The sequence below is a fragment of the Salvelinus sp. IW2-2015 genome, linkage group LG15 (assembly GCF_002910315.2).
Source record: "Salvelinus sp. IW2-2015 linkage group LG15, ASM291031v2, whole genome shotgun sequence".
Lineage (NCBI taxonomy): Eukaryota > Metazoa > Chordata > Actinopteri > Salmoniformes > Salmonidae > Salvelinus > Salvelinus sp. IW2-2015.
The window spans coordinates 44,625,059-44,639,164 of NC_036855.1; the positions used below are offsets into that span (position 1 = coordinate 44,625,059).

Sequence of the window (14,106 nt, forward strand, 5' to 3'; positions counted from 1 at the left end):
AATTGTTTATGGTTCATTGAACAAGCATGGGAAACAGTGTTAAAACCCTGTGAAGATCTGTGAAGTTATTTGGATTTTTACGAATTATCTTTGAAAGACAGGTTCCTGAAAAAGGGACGTTTCTTTTTTTGCTGAGTTTATAATTTTTCAGAATGTGTAGGTTTACTAGTTAAAAAGAAAATAAATTAAATGTAATTGTTCAGTATTGTGTAATGTGTAATTGTTCAATAAAATAAAAATATCTGATCATATAAAATGTGTTGTGTTTGTATTAGTTTTACAAATAAAAATATGTGATAATAAACAAACAAATCTAAACTAGCAAATGTCAAATCATATTTTTGCCGGGATGGCCAGTCAATTTGAGTAACATTATTGCATTATTGCGTATTCTACGTAATGATGCGATTTTACGTTATTACGTAATGACGTCATCACGCAGAGACATCACAACGTCATTTAGCAACTTTTAGCAACAAATTGACCTGCCTCGAGCAACTTCCCCTGAAAATGAGTTGGCAACACTTCGTGGTTGATGCTTTTTGTCTACTCGCAAATTAATGTATGAAACGTTGATTTGAACCTTCTGACCAACTAGTGGACCAGACGGCGCCCCACTGTCTGATTAATATCGCGTGATTACTGATGATTGTTCTCGATTATATCGACCTTTTGTTTCTGTATGGGGTGCACCTATCTGTTATAGCATGAGCCAGAGAAGCTCCGCCTACTTCTCTCATTCCAGGAAGTATATTGTCGCGGTCTCGCCCTTCGTCAAATCATAAGCTGCAAATCAAGAGTCCCTCTGCTATCAATACTACAGCTATGAATATGAATGGTTATAAAGTATCACTCAACGGTGGATAGCTTTAGTTTAACGTAGGTTTTTAGAGTATGTCTAGGTAGCTAGCTTGTTAGTCCATGTGGTCCCATCGTAAACGGCTAACTTTAGCTAGCTAGTTGACAGGTTCAACCATAAACGGTTGAAATATTCTTTTAGATGGCACACATCTACAATAAGGTATGCTTTTGTGCTGGGTCAGAATTGTGAGCTGTGCCATTAATATTGCATGCATGTCTTCTATGTTTTATTGTCACAAAAACAACATAATTCCATCACTAAACAGATATTTCAAAGATGGACTTTGAAATATCCCATATGCTGCAAGACCTACAACAAGGTAAGGCTCCTGAAGAGGGACATTCCCCAGCAGAACCTGATACGCTGCTCTCTCGTCCAGTGGCTGAGGTCCTGCTTCATGTCCAGGAGAAACTCAAGGCACCAGGGCTCACCACAGAACAAAGTGGAGCAATCCTTCATATTGTGGAGCAGCTATTCAGACTGGGGGACAGACACTGGCTTTTTTCTGAGTGTTGCAGCAATCAGAGCACAGACTTGACAAGGGAGTATGTAGACTTTGTGAGCTCCCTGACACTGTATGCTGCTTTGCCATTGTGTGACAATGACAGTGGCACACTACCGGAGAGTTCCTTTGAGGCCACCCCGGCCAGAGCCTGTGTCGTGAGTTCAGTAGTCTTAGCCCTGGTACAAAGACTTGGGAATGGAGGAGAGGCTGTTTCCAGCCACTGCCAAGCCACCTCCTGGGTCTTCCTCACAGGTCCACTTGCCCCCCTCTTGTGTGTGTTTGCGTTGACTCATATGCAAGAGCAGGCATGGACCAGTGAGGCCTCCAGAACAGCTGCATCTAACCTCCTGGACTCAGTGGTCCAGGCAGGGGACTGGGAGACCACTTCACAGCTTCTGTTTGGGAAGAACAACACAGAGCGCCAACCAGTCCTTGGCTCCATCTTGGAGATCCTGCAGTCAGATTTAAAAAGGTGAGTTCTGTCAAAATGACTCACTAGTAAATAGTGCAAGTTGAAATTATTCAGAACATTTCAAACACTTTAACCTCCTCTGCGTTGTTGACCATATTTCATCAACATTCCCAATCTCAAAACTGAATATCCTTTGCATTATTTTTTCAATCAGTGCACCGTGCTGTGAATGTTTTGAATGTGTTTATAATGTTTTGCAGGGACAGCTGGAAGCGAAACCAGGCCACTAAGCATGTATTTGCCTGGATCCTCATGCAGGTGGGCCGGCCGTGGCTGGCCGACTATCTGGAGAAGGTTTTCCCCCCTTCACTGCTGATGTCGGATGATTACTGCACTGACAACCAAGTGCTGGGAGTACGCTGCCTGAATCACATTGTCCTCAATGTGGTGAGATGTACTATATCTCTGAATTTTCAGATAATGCCGTTATCTACAGTAATGGGTTGTAAAACTATGTGTGGTGTTTTGTGTATCTGTTCAATTAACGTCTCCCCCTTTCAGCCTGCTGCCGATCTCTGTCAGTACAACAGGGCCCAGGTGCTCTACCATGCCCTCTTCAACCACCTCTACACATCTGAGCCTCAGCTTATTGAGGTAATGCTGTGGCTTTCAATGGCATTAACAGCTTTTGTATGTACAATGCACCGACCAGCATCTCATAATACATTTTGTATGTACTAGGTGACCAAGTAGGCTCATTCACATCATGGTATTCTATTGTTCCATATACTGTATCTTCCCCTCTGTGGCTCAGGTGGTCCTTCCATGCCTGATAGACCTTCTGCCTGTGTTGGAGAAAGACCCTGCTTGCACTGGGCTCCCCAGGAAGCCTAACCGTTATGACGAGGTGCTGCGGCTGACCCTCACCCATATGGAAATGGAGCATAAACTTGCACTTCGGAGTGTCTATGCCAAGTTTCTGGAACACTTAATTGAAAAGTGAGGTCTATCTCCTCTTGCTAACAATTGAATGGATTTTTTCATTACACTATTATTACACTGAGTATCTGTGAGAAATTGCATTTGTTGTGATCTCGTGGTTCTGGTAAATGCCATTTTTWAAATGTAAGACAATATTTAGGAAATTCACTTTTGGATTGTACTTTTCTTTTGTTAGGATGGGTATCGTCATTGTTCGCCATCTGAAACGATTGGAAAGAGTAATCATTGGGTATCTAGAGATCTCAGACGGTCCTGAAGAACAGACTAGACTGGCTATCCTGGATGCTTTAGAAAAGACCCTGCTCATCGCCTGGCCAAGGTTGTCATTACTCCCAGCAAATAACTTAGACTAATGGAAATCCCATCTCTGTTTTTGGTGTCATGCTGAGTGTTTGTGTCCTCTGGACTTGCAGAATGGAGTGCCGTCTTTCCGCCCTGGTGCAGAGTCTGTTGAGGCTACTGTGTGACCTGTCCACAGAGTCCATACCCCCAGCAGTGAGAGAGGAGCTTGTCACCAAGGCCACTCATTGTCTGCTGCTGCTGGACCACTGCACCCAGGGCAAGCTCAAGGTAGGCATAGAACAGTATCACTGTACCACTTAGGGTCTTGGGTCAGCTTTTAACCTCCAAGTAAATTACCTGTTGAATACAACTTGGCAATAATCAGAAGTTGATTTAGGGCTCGATGAAGAGCTGCACTAAAGTGYATTAGGTATTTAAAGGCGACGTTTCAGCGCTAGCGGAGACTGCATTCACGGTAAACGCTACATTTGTCAGCTCAATCCTAAAATTACCTTTACATTTCAATCAGGCTATAAAGCTGATTTTCAGCGATACGGATTGATTTGAGCTTCTAGAGCAGCCATATTCAACAGATCCGGACTCAGAACTGGGTCAATACGGACCACGAGTCCTGCATGTACAGTGCATTCGTTAAGTATTCAGACCCCTTTTTCAAAATTGTTATGTTACAGCCTTCTTCTAAAATTGATTAAATTGCTTTTCCCCCCTCAATGTACACACTATCCTATAATGACAAAGCAAAAACTGTTTTATTATTTTTGCAAGTTTGTATTAAAAAACATCACGTTTATGTAAGTATTCAGACCCTTCACTCAGTACTTTGTTGAAGCACCTTTGGCAGCAATTACAGCATCGAGTCTTATTGGGTATGACACTACAAGCTTGGCACACCTGTATTTGGGGAGTTTCTCCCATTCTTCTCTGCAGATCCTCTCAAGCTCTGTCAGGTTGGATGGAGAGCGGCGCTCACAGCTATTTTCAGGTCACTCCAGAGATGTTCAAGTCCAGGTTCTGGCTGGGCCACTCAAGGACATTCAGAGACTTGTCCTCAAGCCACTCCTGCGTTGTCTTGACTGTGTGCTTAGGGTCGTTGTTCTGTTGGAAGGTGAACCTTCGCCCCAGTCTGAGGTCTTGAGCCCTCTGGAGTAGGTTTTCATCAAGGATCTATGTACTTTGCTCCGTTCATCTTTCCTTGATCCTGACTAGTCTCCCAGTCTCTGGCTCTGAAAAATATCCTCACAGCACGATGCTGCGACCACCATGCTGCACCGTAGAGATGGTGCTAGGTTTCTTCCAGACGTGACGCTTGGCATTCAGGCCAAAGAGTTCAATCTTGGTTTCATCAGACTAGTGAATCTTGTTTCTCATGGTCTAAGAGTCTTTAGGTGTATTTTGGCAAACTCCAAGCAGGCTGTCATGTGCCTTTTACTGAGGAGTGACTTCAGCCTGGCCTAYCTACCATAAAGGCCTGATTGGTGGAGTGCTGCAGAGATGGTTGTCCTTCTGGAAGGTTCTCCCATCTCCACAGAGGAACTCTGTCAGTGACCATTGGGTTCTTGGTCACCTCCCTGACCAAGGCCCTTCTCCCCCGATTGCTCAGTTTGGACGGGCGGCCAGCTCTAGGAAGAGTCTTCCAAATCATGTCCAATCAATTGAATTTACCACAGGTGGACTCCAATCAAGTTGTAGAAACTTCTCAAAGATGATCAATGGATACAGGATGCACCTGAGCTCTATTTCAAGTCTGTTTTATGTTTAATAAATTAGCAAACATTTCTACAAACCTGTTTATGATTTGTCATTATGGGGTATTGTGTACAGATTGATGAGCGAAAAAATGTAGTCCATTTTAGAATAAGGCTGTAACATAACAAAATGTGGGTCAAGGTCAAGGGGTCTGAATACTGTATGTGTGTGTATGTATGTATGTATGTATGTATGTATGTATGTATGTATATATATATATATATATATATATATATATATATATATATATATATATATATATATATATATATACACTGCTCAAAAAAATAAAGGGAACACTTAAACAACACAATGTAACTCCAAGTCAATCACACTTCTGTGAAATCAAACTGTCCACTTAGGAAGCAACACTGATTGACAATACATTTCACATGCTGTTGTGCAAATGGAATAGACAACAGGTGGAAATTATAGGCGATTAGCAAGACACCCCCAATAAAGGAGTGGTTCTGCAGGTGGTGACCACAGACCACTTCTCAGTTCCTATGCTTCCTGGCTGATGTTTTGGTCACTTTTGAATGCTGGCGGTGCTTTCACTCTAGTGGTAGCATGAGACGGAGTCTACAACCCACACAAGTGGCTCAGGTAGTGCAGCTCATCCAGGATGGCACATCAATGTGAGCTGTGGCAAGAAGGTTTGCTGTGTCTGTCAGCGTAGTGTCCAGAGCATGGAGGCGCTACCAGGAGACAGGCCAGTACATCAGGAGACGTGGAGGAGGCCGTAGGAGGGCAACAACCCAGCAGCAGGACCGCTACCTCCGCCTTTGTGCAAGGAGGAGCACTGCCAGAGCCCTGCAAAATGACATTACATCAAAGTTGGATCAGCCTGTAGTGTGGTTTTCCACTTTAATTTTCAGTGTGACTCCAAATCCAGATCTCCATGGGTTGATAAATTTGATTTCCATTGATAATGTTTGTGTGATTTTGTTGTCAGCACATTCAACTATGTAAAGAAAGTATTTAATAAGAATATTTCATTCATTCAGATCTAGGATGTGTTATTTTAGTGTTCCCTTTATTTTTTTGAGCGGTGTATATATATATATATATATATCATTTTTATCAGTCTGGCTTTTAGCTGCTGTTGTAGTCGTAAAAGGTGCAATTTTTTAATTTTGTAGTGCATGGGCAGTTTACCTCTGTCATTCACTGACAGATCTTAGAGCTATTCATAACCCGCCAGAAATGTCCAGTTGATCAACTAGGCCATGTTAGCTAGGTAGGTAAATTAGGCTAACCAGCTATCTTATAGTTATCATGGTCAGATTACGCCGTGTTTGTTCACAGGCCTCRACCCCCATTTGATTTTGTTGAGTCATTCGGGTGTCACTGTAAAATGTGTAGAATTGCAAGAAATGTTATTTTAAAATGTATACATTTTCTCTGCCAACAAGAAGGGTGTGAACAGTTTGGGGTTAAATGTGTTGCGAGATGGGGGTTTGTTACTTTGCCAAAGAATCAATGACCTTTGCCACCTAGGACTGGACCTTCTCAAATTGTAGTTAAGTACCCCTCGAGCGTAACTAGTAATAAATTAATGTATTTCAAGTTGTGTATGATATAAATCTGAGCTCCAGAACTTCTGAGATAAAGGGGCAAGTTATTGCCACTTACACTGAACAGAAACACAACTTGTTATGTGTTGGTGCCGTGTTTCATCAGCTGAAATAAACAATCACAAATGTTCCATACACACAAAAAGATTACCTCTCATAATGTTGTGCACAAATTAGTTTACATCCCTGTTCGTGAGCATTTGTCCTTCACCGAGATAATCCAACCACCTGACAGGTGTGGCATATCAAGAAGCTGATTAAACAGCATGATCATTACACGAGTGCACCTTGTGCTAGTGACAACGGTACTCTAAAATGTGTAGTTTTGTCACACAACACAATGCCACATGTCTCAAGTTGAGGGAGTGTGCAACTGGCATGGTGACTGCAGGAATGTACACCACAGCATTTAATTAATTTCTCTACCTTAAGCCGCCTCCGAAGTTTTAGAACATTTGGTAGTACGTCCGACCAGTCTTACTTGATGTCAACAGAGTGCCCCATGGTGGCTGTGGGGTTATGATATAAGCTGACAAGGAACACAATTGTATTTTGCCCGATGACAATTTGAGTGCTCAGATACTGACGAGATTGAGGCCCATTGTCGTGCCAGTCATCCACTGCCATCTCACGTTTCAGCATGATAATGCAAGGATCTGTACACAATTCCTGGAAGCTGATGGTCACATCAGATACCGACTAGTTTTTTGATACATGCTTTTTTTTTTAGGTATGTGACCAACGGATTAATATGTATTCCATAGATTAAGGCCTACTTAATTTCATAAGGAAATCAGTCAAACTTTGAAATAGTTGTATTTTTGTTCAGTATTTTAATGGTAACTATTCCTTCTTCAGATGCTTCTAAAGGATGTCGACAGCAGCTGCACCAGCACCTATGTCCTGAGATGCATCGAGACAGTCACAATGGCCCAAAGATGACATATCTAGTGTTCATTCCTCCATTGGAAATGAAGCCCACATCTCTATGGATATCTGGAACAGTGATAAGATGAATGTGGTTAATTGAGCAGGACTGACAGAACCTTGATCTCCCTATATGTAGTCTGGCAATATGAGACTGACCCAAGTGCTATTATACAGTAAACTGACATGTTCCATTCTGTATGTCAGTGGATCCCACTGTATTTATTAAAACATCACTGGTTGAGAGCTGGCAAGTCATTCTTTATCAAACAGCAGAAACWGTCATTTTTTTCAGCCAGGTTGAAGACATTACATTGTCAGGCTACTCGGCATTGAGATTTATTAATTTGAACAAATGGGCAGAAGAGGACCTGTCGGTGGAAAAACTGAATCTAAGACAGCAAATCATTTGAAATTGCATACATGGGTGACAATTTAGTGGGGTCAAGCTTGATCACAGGATTACGCCCCGTCTCATAATCCACCCAGGAGTGATACATTGACAAATTACTGGAAGTACAGTCCCATTAGGCAAAACATTCTTGACAGCTCAAAGAACCAAAAGGCTTGATGCCTTCCAGTAGTAATCCTTCCAGACAACATAACCAGGTTAACCTCCCAAACTAAGAAAGGCCTAGAGTCCATGTCAGAGGAGGTCTGACTATGTTGCCTTGCTTTTGGGGACAGGCTCCGTCTCCTGTTCAAACTCAATCTCCACGTAGGCCCTTTTCTTCTTGAATACAGCGCCTTTGAGGGGCATCTTTCCTTTGGAGCCTGAGGCCTCAGTCTCCTCTTCCATCTCTTCTTCAGACTCATCCTCTTCACTGGATTCTTCCTGTTCATCGCTGCCTGCCTTCAGATTGTCCATGTCCTTCCAAAGGAGACATGTTTAGTCTTAAAGCATATCACATCCTATATTAGTCAATGTGAGTGATCTTTAGATGTGATCATGCTATATTTTTTTAAGTTACCTCAAAGTCACTGAGATCGCTCTCTTCTATTTCATCCTCAGCGACAAATTCTTTCTTTCCAACATCCTGCAAACACATTCACTTGATTAAAATACATCAGATGGCATTGGGCCTCCCACTTGGGTTTCATTTTGAACAGTGCTAATGTCCCGCACCAGACCCTGCCCAATATATGAGGCATCTTATTGGTTGTGCTGAAAGGAACACTTGCAGTCCAAGGACCAGYCCAAAAACTTGATATTGTTGAGTAATTGCACTTAAGAACTATCTTAAGATTGAATGATTTTCATACCTTCTTAATGTCTTAACTATCTTAAGATGTTTGTTGCTAGTCAACCTACCTAGCAAGCAATGGCAATCATGTTAGCATATTTCCTACTGAGATTACTGTTCTAAAACATGTTCTTGGGTTTGAAATAATCAATACTGAAACTTTCAGATGAAGTTTGAGTGAATTAAACATGTTCAATTGCTTTYATGAGCTTATTCTCTCACTGCCCTGAGTTTAAGACAAGGGTTTATCTACCTTGGAATTAAGAACATATCCAATAACTATTTTCAAGAATCTAATTTCTTAACTTGTTGCTTAAAGAGAAACAACACAAACATTTCCAAGAACCTTTGAGGAATAGCAACTTTGCTTAACTTTCTTCATAAGTCTATAGTTAGGAACAAATGGCAGTTAATACATTTCTTCTTAAATCTGTAGTTAAGGAACAGGTGGCAGTTAAGATATTTCTTCTTAAGATTTTGTGAATCTGGGTCCTGCTCAATAGAAACTCAAGTAAGGAGCAGTTGTCACCTCATCATCCTCCTCCTCCTCCTCTGAGTCGGTCTCACTCTCCTCATCCTGGTGCTCCAGTGCCTTATCAAAGGCATGGATGGGGAAGTTGTAGATGTCTCCATACTGAAAGAAATAGAACATTAATATTAATTAATATCTCCTGTTATGAACATACCATATTTGTCTCATGCAGTTTTACATTGTCTGAAACTATTCTTCAGGAGGTGACAAATTGTGAAGTGATTGACACTGTACATAATCATGTATTTACCGTTCCTTGTTTCAGTCTCTCCAGCAGTTCTTTCTCTATTGCGTTATCAAGYTGTGCAGCAATCAGGGCCTTTTCCTGTAAAACAATAGAATATGAATCTCATGCTTAGATCACATTACATTTTTGTAAACCATACCCTTTGACATGAACTCTTGAATCGCCAATGCCTTACAGTCTATTCACCAACACTCCTTGGAGCAGAACAGTTGAATGCCAGGGCCAAACACTACTGAACTGTTTAACCAAGTACGTACCTCTTTCCTTTTCTCTCTTGCCTCCACCTTTCTGCTAAGGGGGACCAGTTTCCTCCTGAAAGATCATACATTTACAGTTAACACGTCATTTGAATAAAATAAAAAGACAAGTTAACATTTACTATACAAGTTAAAGGAAACCAAACTAATTTCCGCAAAGATCAGTTTACGAGTGTGTGAAAGGAATGGTGTATATAGGTTGGATGCTTACTGTCGTTTGAGCGTGAGCTTGCGGATACGGATGAGGTACTGTGTGATCTTGGTGAAGCGCTGTTTACATTTGTGTCTGATGAAACGGGGCCAATAGATCAAGTTCTGGTCAATCTGTTCCAGAGCCTTCTCATAGTTCTTACTAAGTTTCACCTACGAGACAAAGTTGAAGTTAAAGAAAAGACATCAAATATAAACCAATGTCTTAACAGACAGTTCTTTAGTTCTATTGTCACTTACCTTCTCCCACATCCGGGCAGGGAAGGCTGCCCTCTCAATAACCTTCATATATAAGAAACATTGACCTAAGAAAAAAGGTAAGCAGACACATTAAACCTCAATTTGAATTGTAATCTCAATACCCTTATCAACTACTAAAAACATACTTCCTACGTGTAGCTAAATATTTCTGATACTTATTTCACAGGAGACAACTTACCTTTCTCCTCTCTTATAGTTGCATACTGACTGTTTGCTAGTGGGCAGGATGACCTATTACAAAGTCCAGTTATATTGTATTCATTCCGGCAGAAGTTCTGAACCTTTGTCCTGTTAAAAGACCAACAGAAACAGTCTTTTGTAAGTTAACCACCAATGAATGACCTTATCATCTTGATAGCTACAACAAATGAGCTGGCGTTAAAAGCACTAAATGGKTTCCACATCCACACACTTGTGAAAAGATTAAACTTCAACAGTGGGTAACTTACTTGACTTTGAAGGAACAGAACGCTCTGTTTCCTATGATATCCCAGATAACCTAGAAATTAAGTGTTAGATTAGTTACCTGGTCACTTTCCTCCAAAACCATCTACCAAATATCTAACTAGGGGCAATTCTACGGTAACAGTGACTCTGATTTTTCACTTTAAAATGTACATGTGCAGTTTGTGCCATCATTTGCATCTGTCCGGTTACTCAAGTAAATATATTTTTACAAAATGTTCAGTGGAATTTTTTCACTGCAGTCCTTGTGTATAGTTTTATGGCTTGTTTTACTTTACAATCGTCGGTTTTTGCTTGACATATATCTTAAAGGAAAATAATCTTGAGTCTCAGCATCACTCAATCACCCTGGAATTGACCCAGCTAGCAAATTTAGCCGGTTTGCTAGGTAACGTTATATGGCAGAATACACATTGATCAAGCTAGCTGGCAAACCAACCAACAAGCTGGCATTTTATGTATCATTGTTCGTCATTGAAAGATTAGATAATCTATGTGAATGCATAATCACAAGTCAATATTGTAGCTACAAGTGTAAAATAAACTGATGTCCAGAGCTCGCTAAATAGCGCGTGGCGTCGACACAGTCGTGTCTCGGAYATCAGCTAGCTAGTATCTCTTCACTTACATCGTCGTGCTGCATTTTTAGTTCCCCACACGAGTGTTGTGAATTCTCCGATTGTTTCAAATATATATTTTTTTATCAACTCCAAATAGTACAACTTTACAGGCAAGGTGTAGTTAGGTTTTATCTCAGTACTACCACATGGAACAATAGGAAACGGACGTTATTCTTCTTCTTTACATTTGTATTGCCGGATCGCAAACGTGARGTGCATACACCGCCRCCTACTGTACTGGAGTGTGAGGACATTCACGGGGTGGTGGGCCGAAGCCTTAAAACGTGAAGTTGATCGATCTCCGTCAAAGGAGGAGCAGATTTTTTTTTGTGTGACATWAACATATTATGACTATAAAATATGTTGGCACCTTCAATAATTGCAATTTTTGTTTATAAAAAGTATATTTCAACACTYGGCCGCTCAGGCAAATTTGCCGAACGCCTAAACATGGAACCAATCAGAACTCCCGTACCAACCCGTCATGATGAATCAACCAATGGCCTGCTTATATATACGACGTAAACACAGCCTTTTGTGAAAACGCGAGCTGCTGTCTGATGAAGAACAGATATTGCTAGCTAGCTCCCAGAATGAAGTACGATACGTATCTGTTTTCGAGTACACTAGAAATATTTCGCATGCAATACTAATTGTCTTGATTGTATGAAGAGGTAACTCCATTGAATGGAGATTTAAAAACGACAACTGCATATGCATATTAGCCAATACATATGCCATAGTCTACACATACAGCATTGTGCTCTGAACTCTAAATCAGATGAGTTCTCAAATAGCAGCTGCCCAATACCAAGGTGGGCATGCATTGGAATATAAAGAAAATCTTGCCAATCCATTTGTTATTCTGCTCTGCTATGACTGAGTGAGACTTGTTTCATGCATATACAGTACCAGTCAAAAGCACCTACTCAATCCAGTGTTTCTTTTACTATTTTCTACACTGTAGAATAATAGTGAAGACATCACAACTATGAAATAACACATATGGTATCATGTAGTAACCAAAATAGTGTTATACTAATAGAAATATATTTTATATTTGAGATTCTTGAAAGTAGCCACTCTTTGCCTTGATGACAGCTTTGCACACTTGGCATTCTCTCAACCAGCTTCACCTGGAATGCTTTTCCAACAGTCTTGATGTAGTTCCCACATATGCTGAACACTTGTTGGCTGCTTTTCCTTTTCCTTCCTTTTCAATCAGCTGTCCAACTCATCCCAAACCATCTCAATCGGGTTGAGGTCAGGTGATTATGGAGGCCAGGTCATCTGATGCAGCACTCTATTACTCTCCTTCTTGGTCAAATAAAAGGCCCCCCCACTTACACAGCCTGGAGGTGTGTTGGGTCATTGTCCTGTTGAAAAACAAATGATAGTCCCACTAAGCGCAAACCAGATGGGGTGGCGTATTGCTGCAGAATGCTGTGGTAGCCATGCTGGTTAAGTGTGCCTTGAATTCTAAATTAATCACAGACAGTGTCACCAGCAAAGCACCATCACACCTCCTCCTCCATCTTCACGGTGGGAACCACACATGCTGAGATAATCCATTCACCTACTCTGCGTCTCACAAAGACATGGCGGTTGGAACCAAAAATCTCAAAATTGGACTCATCAGACCAAAGAACAGATTTCCACCGGTCTAATGTCCATTGCTCGTGTTTCTTGGCCCAAGCAAGTCTCTTCTTCTCATTGGTGTCCTTTAGTAGTAGTCTTTGCAGCAATTTGACCATGAAGGCCTGATTCACGCAGACTCCTCTGAACAGTTGATGTGGATATGTGTCTGTTACTTGAACTCTGTCAAGCATTTATTTGGGCTGCAATTTTTAAACTTATCCTCTGCAGCAGAGGTAACTCTGGGTCTTCCTTTCCTGTGGTGGTCCTCATGAGAGCCAGTTTCATCATAGCGTTTGATGGTTTTTGTGACTGCACTTGAAGAAACTTTAAAAGTTCTTAAMATTTTCCGGATTGACTAACATTTCTCTTTGCTTATATGAGCTGTTCTTGCCATAATATGGACTCGGTCTTTTACCAAATTGGGCAATCTTCTGTATACCACCCTTACCTAGTCATATAACAACTGATTGGCTCAAACGCATTAAGAAGGAAAGAAATTCCGCAAATTAACTTTTAACAAGGCGCACCTGTTAATTGAAATACATTCCAGGTGACTACCTCATGAAGCTGGTTGAGAGAATGCCAAGAGTGTGCAAAACTGTCATCAAGGCAAAGGGTGGCTACTTTGAAGAATCTCAAATATAAAATATATTTTGATTTGTTTAACACTTTTTTGGTTGCTACGTGATTCCATATGTGTTATTTCATAGTTTTGATGTCTTCACTATTATTCTACAATGTAGAAAATAGTAAAAAAATAAAGAAAAACCCTGGAATGAGTAGGTGTGTCCAAACTTTTGACTGGTACTTTACATACAAACAAAGAACACCATCAACTAATGTTTCACCATTTATTCAGTAAGAAGACAAATTGCAAAGGTGTCAGGCAGTATTTGAAGTATCTAAATATTGTGTAACCAACCAATCAATGTATGTSAGTATGAATGAAATTAGTGGGTCCTGTCTTGATCACTATTAGATTTACACTAGTTGTCAGTGGTGTAAAGTACTTAAGTACAAATACTTTAAAGTACTACTTAAGTAGTTTTTTGGAGTATCTGTACTTTACTATTTATATTTTGCCTACTTTTACTTTACTACATTCCTAAAGAAAATAATAATAATAATAATAATTATAATAATAATTTTTACCCATACATTTTCCCTGACAGCCAAAAGTATTCATTACATTTTGACAGGAAAATGGTCCAATTCACACTTATCAAGAGAACATCCCTAGTCATCCCTACTGCCTCTCATCTGGCGGGCTCACTAAACACAAATGCTTTGTTGGTTAA

General features: G+C 40.7%; 2 protein-coding genes across 2 annotated transcripts; one reads left to right on the forward strand and one right to left on the reverse strand.

The window, feature by feature from the left end:
* Positions 1-944: 944 nt before the first annotated feature.
* tti2 (TELO2 interacting protein 2) lies at positions 945-7,580 on the forward strand. Its single transcript, XM_024001593.2, has 8 exons — positions 945-1,021; positions 1,128-1,839; positions 2,040-2,226; positions 2,341-2,433; positions 2,594-2,778; positions 2,957-3,100; positions 3,195-3,351; positions 7,266-7,580. Exons 2-8 carry the CDS (start codon positions 1,139-1,141, stop codon positions 7,347-7,349), a joined length of 1,551 nt encoding a protein of 516 aa, XP_023857361.1. The 5' UTR covers positions 945-1,021; positions 1,128-1,138; the 3' UTR covers positions 7,350-7,580.
* Positions 7,524-11,426, reverse strand: mak16 (MAK16 homolog (S. cerevisiae)). Its single transcript, XM_024001594.2, has 10 exons — positions 11,179-11,426; positions 10,535-10,584; positions 10,264-10,373; positions 10,065-10,129; positions 9,826-9,977; positions 9,615-9,669; positions 9,361-9,435; positions 9,108-9,212; positions 8,306-8,371; positions 7,524-8,205 (listed from the first exon to the last, which is right to left on the reverse strand). The coding sequence occupies exons 1-10, from the start codon at positions 11,191-11,193 to the stop codon at positions 7,996-7,998; spliced, it is 903 nt and encodes a 300-aa protein (XP_023857362.1). The 5' UTR covers positions 11,194-11,426; the 3' UTR covers positions 7,524-7,995.
* Between the last annotated feature and the right edge of the window lie 2,680 nt (positions 11,427-14,106).